At 40.2% G+C, this 11009-nt stretch overlaps 1 protein-coding gene across 7 annotated transcripts in view; it reads left to right on the plus strand.

The window, feature by feature from the left end:
* Positions 1-7715, plus strand: part of RAB27A (RAB27A, member RAS oncogene family) — a 69999-nt gene extending 62284 nt beyond the window's left edge. For all 7 annotated transcript variants that reach the window (XM_006764957.2, XM_006764955.2, XM_006764956.2 and 4 more), the window contains one exon: positions 5395-7715. In XM_006764957.2, coding sequence (XP_006765020.1) covers positions 5395-5593 — 199 coding nt within the window. In that variant the 3' untranslated portion in view covers positions 5594-7715. The remainder of the gene's footprint in view (positions 1-5394) is intronic.
* The last annotated feature ends 3294 nt before the right edge of the window (positions 7716-11009 follow it).

Below are 11009 nucleotides of genomic sequence, written 5' to 3' on the forward strand. Positions count from 1 at the left end.
TTGTCAGCTGGTGTGAGAGAAGAATTTTGTAAACTTGCAATACCTGGCTTCTTAGTCAGGGCCACTGACCTCTTTACCCCCCTACCTTGGTCAAATAAAAAAGGACAACAGCCAACACAACAGTAGCCATTCTGTGGGAATGTCCTGTCTTGAGCCATAAATATAGGTCATATAACAGAGTTGCATCGAATTGGTTACATTGCATAATAAAGTTTCATCTGATTGGTTAATTCTTGGTACCAGAAATCTTTATATACAAGTATAGGCACCTTATTTAAAAAAATTGTTTTGGAGCCGGGCTGGTATGGTTCAGTGGTTGAACATTGACCTCTGACCCAGGAGATCATGGTTCGATTGGAATTCAGGGCACATGCCTGGGTTGTTGGCTCAACCCCCAGTAGGAGGCATGTGGGAGGCAGTTGACTGATGATTCTCTCTCATCACTGATGTTTATATCTCTCCCTCTTCCTTCCTCTCTGAAATCAATAAAAACATATTTAAAACAAATAAAAATAATTTTAAAAATCCCTTTGGAGTAAAAAGGGTAGGTAATTACTATCTTTTTTGGTAAATTAGTAAAAATTATACCTATTTTTATCAGATAAGCAAAATATATATTCTTTGGTGTGCCACAGAATTTGAGTAATTAGTTTACGTGTGCCATGAGGTGAGAAAGGTTGAAAATTACTTCTTGACTGTACTAGGCTATTCATTTAGCATCCAATAGGTTATGAAAAGTATGAGACTTCCTTTCCTACTTTAGTGGAAAATTTCTCCATAATTCCTGGTCCACATGTGAGCCAAATATCTAGAACCATTTGGGAGAATTATCAAATGCACTTGCTTTTATTTCTGAAAAATTCTGACTGGAAACTTGAATCTTCTAGCTTTTTTGGAAATAAATAATAGAAAAGCAACCAGTTGGATGTGAGTCTTAATCTATGGCATGAGCTAGGGATATAGATATCTTAATGAAAAACCGGCATGTGACAATGCTCCTCATTGAGTTGAAGCTGTTTGCCGTTTTGTTTATTTCATTTTTAAATTTGTGATTCATCTATTTTTTAAAGGCACACTAGACTGGTGTTCTGCATGTGTTCTAAATGGCCATTAAATGGTCATTTACAGATTGATATCACCATTAGCTGCACAGATTTTTTTTCCCAAAGGTTTGGAGATACTGCTCCCTGGTAATGCTATCTTAGCGCCACCATGTGGAGAGAAGGAACAATACTATTCTTTCTATGGTTAAAAAAAAAAAGAACAACTGATCCTCTTGAATTTAAGATTACTAAACTTTTGCCTACCATATTTTAGGAAAAACGGAACATCATTTTAAGAGAAAACCTCATTAGACGGACTTTTATTGAGCGTTTTCTGGATGCGAGGCTTGTGCTAAGCCCTTTACATGTATTATCTCATTGCCTCCTTACCATGAGCCATGGGCCACGGTTACTCCTCTTTACAGATACAGGGAAGTGGTCAGCCTAAGCACCTCAAATGCCTTCTAAAAGTCAACACCAAGAACATATGCACATAAAAATATTATTAACTCCATCCACTAAACTTTCGATGCCCTTAAGACAAGTTGAGCAGTCCAGCTTTCCAATGTGAGCACAAGGCACACACTTCTGTCTCTGAGGCATCATTTTATTACGGAAGGAAAGTCTTAGTTCGGGGTCTTCTCTATGGATCTCATCTGGTTTGCTTTTTGTCTGGCAGTTCAAAGAGCTGAGAGTGGAGTGAGCTCTAGTATTTTATTCCCGTAGAAACATAACCCATGTTGCCCTAGTTGCTCAGAAGACTCCGAATGATCAGTCTAAAGATTTTCAGGTTGTTAACCTGACTCCTGGTCACATGACCTGGAGGTCCACAAAGGGCAGGAAAGTGTACTTTTAATTGAAGGGTATAAGTTTGTTACTTGCATTTGGGGTTATAAATCTAAACTTGTTTAATATTGTACATCTTGTTTAATATTGTACATCTTTTACTATGAGAGACTTGAAATATACATCTTAATTCATATACCCTGAAATACTACTGATCAAATATTTGCTTAAGTTAGTAAACATTAGACAATAGCTCATATCGCTGCTAGAGGCATCCGTCATTTATATTGTAGTATTAATAAAGCAAGGTCCATTTTGTGTCAGCACTTAGTGATGGCCACTTGGGGGCATGAGGTGTTTGAGGAGTGAAGGGAGGCAAATGCTTTGGAGCACTTTGGCTGGGACAGGTTAGTCTGAGTGAACCATCCTGAGGCAGGAAGGCCTGGTCCCAGATATCAAATTTAGTCAGGGGCACTGACCTCTTTTCCCTTAGATTGTCAAATTTAAAAAATGACAACAGTCCAACACAGCAATAGCCATCCAGTATGAATGCCCTGTCTTGAACCATAAATATGCAGGTCATATAATAAACTTGCATCTTGGTCACATTGCATGATAAGGTTGCAGTTGATTGGCTAATTCTTGGTATCATATATCCTTATATTTTGGAGAAAAAAGGGTAGCTAATTATTACTACTATTGTTATTATAATAAGTGCTTTAAAGTCAACTCAATCCTTATAAGAAGGTCCTGATATTACCTAGTTTTACAGATGCAGCAGCTGAGGCACAGAGATGAATAGCTTGCCAGTGTTACGCAGTTGGTAACAAGTGTTACTAGATTTGTCTCCAGGAAGCCTGACTCTAGAGGTTATGGGTCCTGACCATTGTTCAAATTGTCTGTAACTTCCACGCCTAGGTTTTCTAGTTTTTAAAAGTACTATCAACTATGCCTTCAAAGTGACTGTGAGGTAATTTTCAGGAGCTGAAAGGGAAGAAACTATGGAAAGTAGAAAGAGGTTAAGGCATTCCATGAGTTTGAGGACACTAGAGTTGGAAAGATATTTATAATTGCATTTGTGCAAATTTTAAAAGTTAGATGTACATTATCATGACTAGTATTTACAAGACGTTTACTATTTGACTACGTTGGTTTTTTTGTATTTTCAATTTTGGTCTATTATTCTTGGAGGGAGGGATGCATTTTTCAGTTGCCTTTCCATGAAACAATGTATTTCTAATGGCAACAGAGTGAGAAGGTCTTCCCCTTAAGTGTAAGAAATGTTCTGAGACATTAAATGATTCTTCATGGGTATAACTGAGAAAGAACATAATGAAGAAAATGTAAGTATTTAAGTTTTGAGTCCTCTCAATCCTAAATTCAATTCTGTAACCATGGCAACATCACAAACTCTCCCTCGGACTTAATTCAATAACATCATAGGTACTTAATGAATAATAATTTCTTGAGTCCACATAAAGGGTGCTCTCTTAACACTTGGTAATCAAATACTGCATGAGACCAGGGGGTTAGAAAATATGTATTATCTTCATTTTGTGGATAAGGTGACAGATAAAGAGGGAGGAAAAATACTGACAGTAACCAAAGTGCTAGATAGGCAGTGGTTACAAAACCACTAAGACCATGTAATTCGCCTGGTAGGCCCTTCTCTGATCAAGATATTTTAGAGTCAGCATATGAAGGGCATGGGAGAGTCATTGCAGCAACCACGTCTTGCAAAATTTAGAGATGGGTAGAGAAATACTCAAATGAAGCTATATTAGAGCAGGAGAGAATTGCAGAGGTCAAGTTCTCCTATAGGAAGCGGGCAGTAAGATAGCACCTTGGGGAATCCCAGTGGAGAAATAGCCTTCTGTCCCTACACATGAACACCCTAACGGCCTAACCTACTTGTAGTGACATGAGAAGCAGAACAGTTCTGCAAACATCTGTAAAAGCTCAAGAAGGTTTTAAAACTGTAAAAGTTCTCACGTGGAAGTTGCTTCTAGCCAGGAAATAAAACAAGAGCAACTGAAATTGTAATCAGAGTCATTAATGTAGGCGTAAGATGCTAGGCGAATGCAGGAAAACAAAGACATTCTTTAAGAAAAGTAATAGTGGACGATTTTAAAGTCCCTATAAATGTAAGAAATATTTTACTGAATTCAGTTGCAGGACTCTCTGAGGTGCTAAAACCGTTTTCTTTTGGAGTGTTTTACATCAGAGATCATTTTGGTCAGATTCCTTACTCAGTAGTAGAAATGAAATCAACAGTTTGAGGAAATACAACTTGATTATTATTTTCACGGCTTTATTAAGAAGCAGGAAGAATTTGGCAGTTGATTAATCCTGTGGTAAAGATTAAGTCAAATGTATAAAAGGTGGCCACCAAGAGATTATGTGAAAAGCAACCTTATAGTTTTGAAATAATGCTTTGTGAGTTACTTAAAAAATTATACATATACCACAGGCCTTTGGATAACAAAATAAGCACACTTAAGATAGGTACCCTTGAGGAACTCTGAGATGCGGAATTCAGAATGTCTGCAAGTGGCTGGTGCAGGAATACCACCTGGAATTGACCAGGCAAAAAAGCGTTTGGCAGACACAGCCAGCGACCTCTCATTTCTCTCTAATGCAGTCCCATCTCTCCCTCCCATCCCCTCCCCCCGCCATGTGCAGCAAGTAAAAGAGATTTATGTGTTTTGGAAATCCCCATATAATGTATGTAAGGTTGCAACCAGTAGAGCCTATGACTAAATTGGTTACTGGAATCAACAGCTGTGATCCCACTACCAGCTCTGATCTTTTCTAGCATTGCAAAATGGGGCAAGTTACTTCGTCTTTCCGGGCCACAGTTTAATATTTGTAAAATGGGAATAAAAACTTTCAGAAGTTTTACATCTCTATTAGGGATGCAGTGTTAATTATTTTATTTTATTGTTTTTTTAACTTAAAAATAGTTTTATTGATTTTTAGGAAGGAAGAGGGAGAGAGAGAGAGCCAGCAAGCATCCATGGCTGCCTCCTGCATGCCCCTATGAGGGGTCAGGGGTTGAGCCTGCAACCCAGCATGGCCCTGATCTGAAATTGAATGGACAGCCTTTTGGTGTGCGGGACTATGTCCAACCAATGAACTACACCGGCCAGGTCTTATTCACTTTTTAATGTACCCTATGGCAGTAAAATGCTTTTGTTTTGTTTTGTTAATTCTTACCTGAGGATATTTTTCCATCGATTTTTAGAGTGGAGGGAGGGAGGGGGAGAGACAGAGGGAGAGAAACATCAATGTGAGAGAGACACATCAATTGGTTACCTCCCCCTTGTGTCCAAACCAGGGCCGGGGATTGAGCCTGCAACCGAGGTCTGTACCCTTGATGGACATTGAACCCAGCACCCTTCAGTCTGCACGCGGCTCTATCCACTGAGCCAAACCTGCCAGGGCAGTAAAATGCTTTTGTTGCCTGCAGATTTGTACGCTGTTTTATAAGTTGAATTATCAAGGGCAAAGCGCACTGTCCTTTCCCTCTACCGGTCATTTTCTGAGTCGTCTCTCTGTCTTCCAGAATCCCCTACTTTGAAACTAGCGCTGCCAATGGGACAAACATAAGCGAGGCGATCGAGACGCTCCTGGACCTGATCATGAAGCGGATGGAGCGGTGCGTGGACAAGTCCTGGATTCCTGAAGGCGTGGTGCGGCCCAATGGCCACCCCTCTGCTGACCAGTTAAGTGAAGGAAAGCCGAAGGGGGCCTGCGGCTGTTGAAGAGTCAAGTGAGCTCCACAATGAATGGAGTGGCCCGTGTCTGTAATCTCCTCTATGGGTGGCACACGGCACAGAGAGGGATTGACGGGCATTGTGTACAGACTCCTCACTGTCCCCATTAGGCCAATCAGTAAAGCATCCAGTTTAAAAATCAGTTTGCCGCAGCTTTTTAAATATTTCTCTAAGATTCAGCCCGAGAGTTAGGAGGAATGTTGCGCATAGCCAAAAGTGCCTTCTAAAACCTTCCTTAGCCAATGGCAGTAGATCATTCAAGGATTCGGGGTTTTGTAGCCACAGAAGAGTGCATTTATTGTGAAGAATGACTGAAGATATCGTCGCCTGCCTTAACAGAGATCGGCCCAGTGTCTCACATTGGAGACCTTAGATGCAATTATAAAACTATCAGCCTTTAACCCAAATGGAAATATCTCACTTGTACTGTAGGTGACCTTCTAAAATGCCTTGAATATTAAACCCCTTGAATGTTAAACAAGAATATGCATGAACATCAGGTTCAGTGTCCTCAAATATTAATTCATGTAAGCATTCTCTTTAAAATGAGTATTGGACAAATTATGGCCATATCTAGACCCTGGATCAACTGGACCAATCAAGTATGTACTGACCGTGATTCTTGTTTGTGGGGAAGGGGTTGGGGCTGAGGCCAGGGGTGCTTACTATAGCATGAGCCACTGAAATGGGGCTTAATGCCCAGTGCGGCTGCTGTATTCCCATTGCTCTTAAGGTGTGATAGAAGGGACAGAACTAGATCGTCGTGGCTTTAGTTCACTGTGATCTTAGCATTTACCCCTGGCCTACACGGGGCCACATCTGAACATAGCTGGTGCTTATGCTACGTTGTTTGTCATAAGTAAATATTTAGCTTCTTTTGCTTCATATGTGTAATGTTGGTCTGGTGTCCCCTTTCAATTGGCATGCGGACTACCAATCTTCTGTCTTCACCATCAGGCTCTGGATTGTTGATCTGTGCAACTTGTTTTATTTTTGCGTTGGCGGAGTTGAAGGAATTTGTTCTTAATTATGTAAAACGTCCTTTTGCTCTTTAGTGGACAATTTAATTTAAGTGGTTACATCTGCACTCCAGCTCAATATAAGGAAAATAAAGTGTTCTACGGCCTGTGTTCTTTACTGGGATCAGGGGCATCTGTATTTGCTGGGTCTTGCCAAGGTCATGTATTCTTCTACGTTGCCAGAGTGTCTTTATACCCAACTAAGGATGGTTTTAAAATGTGCTTTGTGGCAGTTTATAAAGGTCAAAGGGGACAATTCTTATTTATGAAAGTAGTTTAAATAGATTAAAATTTCCAAAAAGTTTAATAACTATTTAGAGAACAACACATTATAATTTAAATAAATGTATTTACATAAAATAAATATAAATGTATGTTGTGGTAGCAGATCTTTGGCAAAGTGTAATTAGAAAAATACAACTTTTTTGGAAAGTAATTACTTTTACATGATTATTTTCAAATGGCTTTTTCTTGAATACCTATTCTGTTTTGTTTTGTTTATTTTTGCCACAACTCCCTTAAAAAACTTAGCTGTGGTTACTAAGATGTTATGTATTTCTGTCCTTAAAATGAGAACTTTTTTTAAATCCTAAAGAAGCCATTGTGTCCTATGCATTTGAATTGTATATTCTGGTGAGGAAAGATTCAGACACTTCAAAGGCAGAGTCATGCTCACAGTGGTACCTTCTCAAGTGGCCATGTCAGTGGAGTAAATCATATTTTTACATTTACATATCAGGGAACATTTTATATGGTCTGTTTGTATAATTAAAAAGAAGATGATTTTGTATGTTTCTGTTTTTTTAAGAACCAAATGGGCAATTAGCCACAGATCCTATTGGCCTAAACATAATATACAATTAAAAGATGTATACCTGATACAGTGCACATACGTGAACTGTCTTTAATTATTGAAATAAATAAATTGTATTCTCTTTGGAAATTCATTGTTTAAATTTGTTATTGAAGTGCCATATTTTTGTGAGTCAATGTATTTTTCTATTTATAAGTCTGTGTAAAAGTAAATTGTATCTTCAGTGAGTATTGTACCAATTGAGCTTATAATAAAGGTAGAGGCCCAGTGCAAAAAATTTGTGCATGGGGTGTGTGTGTCCCTCAGCCCGGTCTGCACCCTCTCACAATCCAGGACCCCTTGGGGGATGTCCTACTGCCAGCAATCAGACATCCTTCTTGCAATCCAGGACTGCTGGCTCCTAACTGCTTGCCTGCCTGCCTGATTGCCCCTAACCACTTGCCTGCCTGCCTGATCACCCTGAACCACTCTGCCTGCCTGCCTCATTGCCCCTAACCACTCGCCTGTCTGCCTGATCACCCCTAACTACTCTGCCTGCCTGTCTGATTGCCCCTAACCACCTCTGCCTGTCTGCCTGATCACCCCTAACCGCCTCTGCCTCAGCCCTCACGGCCAAAGCTTCATCAGGAAGGATGTCCAGAATGATGTCTGGAAGGTTGTTCAGCTGTCCGGTCTAATTAGCATATTATGCTTTTATTATTATAGATAGTTGTCTAGTCTCTCAAGTTTGTATATGAATGTAACTTCATTTCCTATCACATTGTTTAAAACCAGAGGTCATAATACTAAAGGAAACCAAATCCAGGGGCACAATTTCCATCAGTTCCTTGATGAGGGGCCAACCAAGACAACATGTTTTGGAGAGTAAGCCAAATATGTTACATCAAACATATGTAGAGCACGTATCACGTGGGAAGTGTTGTACTAGCCCGTCTTAAATGAACTAAACAAGGATGGTAAGGGCCTGAACAAAGACCAAGTCTGAGAGACGGATTCAAGAGGCATTGGGAAGGTTAGAGTAATTGATTGGATGAGGAGGGAATATGTGGGGAGATGGACTCTCTGGCCTTATTTCCCTCACTCCTCGGCAGGTACCCTGGCTTTGGAGCAAATATGCTCCTGCCTCAGGAATATTAGCAGTTCTTTCTGTCTGGGTAGCGAGTCTTCCATATACCTGCATGGCTCTCTCCCGCCCTTTAAAGGTGTTCCGATGTCACCTTGTCCAAAAGGACTTTACTGCCCACCTTCCATAAAATAGTAGCTGCTTCCACAAAATGTTAAGGGCGGGAAATAGTAGTTGCTCCCCCGCCCCCTTGGCCCCAACCAGATTGTTACCTCCTGACCTGTTATCCAGCTGTGCTTCTGTACATGTTCTTCATCACCACCTGGTATATCTTTATGTTTGTCTCCATCTACTAAGATATAAGCTCCAAAATTGTTTTGCCACTACCCAGAAAAATGCCTGGTGCACATTAGATACTCAAATGGTTATTGGTTGATTGAATGAAGTACTTCAGAGGCAGCAAGGTCAAGTGAAAGAGTTTTCAAAATAAGGGTCATTGAATGTTCAAAGAGGGTAGAATTTGAAAATAAAAACAGCTCAATAATATTTAGACATGGTCACATATAATAAACCCATATTGGTTTATTATGAGACAGGAAAACTGAGAAGTACATTTTGATCTTTTGAAGTTCATGTTAAGATAGTTTAATCTAAGAAATGTTTAATAAGGAATGCTTTGTTTGGCCTTTATATATATATATATATATGGAAAATATATGGTATCCCCAGGTCTTCTATTTTGAGCAAGCTGGCTATGTAATAGAGACTATATAACTGAAAAACTCCCACTATGCAACACTTGAGTAGCTGGATAAAATATAATGAACACATTATTTAAATGTACTATTGACCTCTCAAGAAAGTAAGGGAAGAAATATTGCCTTTCTTCCACCACAACTCAGACAACAGCAACCATAGCAGCAACAGAGGGAACTTACAAGAACATGATTCTGAGTGTGGTTGGGTTTTGACATATTAGTAATCGAGTTGCTTGGTTTTAATGCCTATATGCCATCAGGAGAGAGAGCTTTGGATCTGTTAGAAGTAGCGCGCTGGAGTGGCGAGCCACCTACCCCCAAACACACAAAGCCTGTGCCTAGACTGTCTTAGTCTCCCCTGAGAATTTATAACCCCAAGTTATTACACAGGTTTGAGGTTTGAGCTTACAAGTGTATACTACCTTTTTTTTTTTCTGGGAGTATCTTAAAGCCAAGAAATTGATAAAAGTATTAACAATATGATTTATGGTTGATGATACCTCTGGCTTACTTGGTAGAAGCAGAGCAAAATCTTTTCAGAGGGAACATCTCCACTCCGACCTTACAGGATTCTTAATATATGTATATGTATATGTATATGTATATGTATATGTATATGTATATGTGTGTGTGTGTGTATGTGTGTGTGTGTGTATATTGATTTCAGAGAAGAAGGGAGATGAGAGAGAGATAGAAACATCAATGATGAGAGAGAATCATTGATCGGCTGCCTCCTGCACACCAGGGACAGGCCCATAACCCAGGCGTGTGCCCTGACCAGGTTGATGCTCAACTACTGAGCCTGCTGGCCAGGCCTTACATGATTCTTACAGAAAACACCCTACTAAGCATGGACTCACAGTTTAAAATGACCACTCATTACTTCCCCAACCCCCAGCCTCAGTAAACCAAAACCAGCAGGATTTGGTCATTAAGAACTTCAAGTAATATACTTATCAGATGGAAACCATAAAATAAAAATGTTTAAGAGAATCTCTCTATATAAAAGCCCAGCAACCAGAACGGCGGAACAACTGGTTGCTATGACATGCACTGCAGTGGCCAACCAGCCCAATTTGGGCCCCGAGATTGGCTCCCTCCAACTGCCCACAGCCCTCCCCGCAGCTTGCCCCCCTGATAGGCCTCGATTGCTGGCCAGGCTGAGGGACCCCACCCATGCACGAATTCGTGCACCAGGCCTCTAGTTATAAACATAAAAGGAATTAAAACATCTGGGTAAAGAAGAAGACATTATTGAAGATACAAGACTGGTTTGAATTAAAATAAATGACTTCACCTATGAAAAATATAGCCACTGATATTCAAAACTTAATGGTCAGAAGTTAAATGGTAAGTTTGACAGAGTTGAAGCAAAAACTGGTGACCCAGAAGCTGGGTCAGTGGAAATTACACAGAAATTAGTAGAGAGATGAAGAGTTAGTGTGAAAGAGACAGAGATACAGGGGAAAGGTAAAAGTGCCAACTTATGTCTAACAGGAATTTTAGAAGTAGAAAGTAGAGAAAATAAAGGAAGAGGCAATATTTGAAAAGGAGATAGCTGAGAATTTTTCAGAAATAATGAGACACACCTTCAGTTTCAGGAATTGTGCTGTGCCAGCACAACCAAGGGTTTGGGTAGTCTGTGGCGGGGGGGGGGGGGGGGGGGGCGGTGTCCCTCAGCCCAGCCTGTGCCCTCTCCCAATCTGGGACCCCTTAGGGGATGTTCGACTGCTGGTTTAGGCCCAGTCCC

This window comes from Myotis davidii, unplaced genomic scaffold, assembly GCF_000327345.1.
Source record: "Myotis davidii unplaced genomic scaffold, ASM32734v1 scaffold1421, whole genome shotgun sequence".
NCBI lineage: Eukaryota > Metazoa > Chordata > Mammalia > Chiroptera > Vespertilionidae > Myotis > Myotis davidii.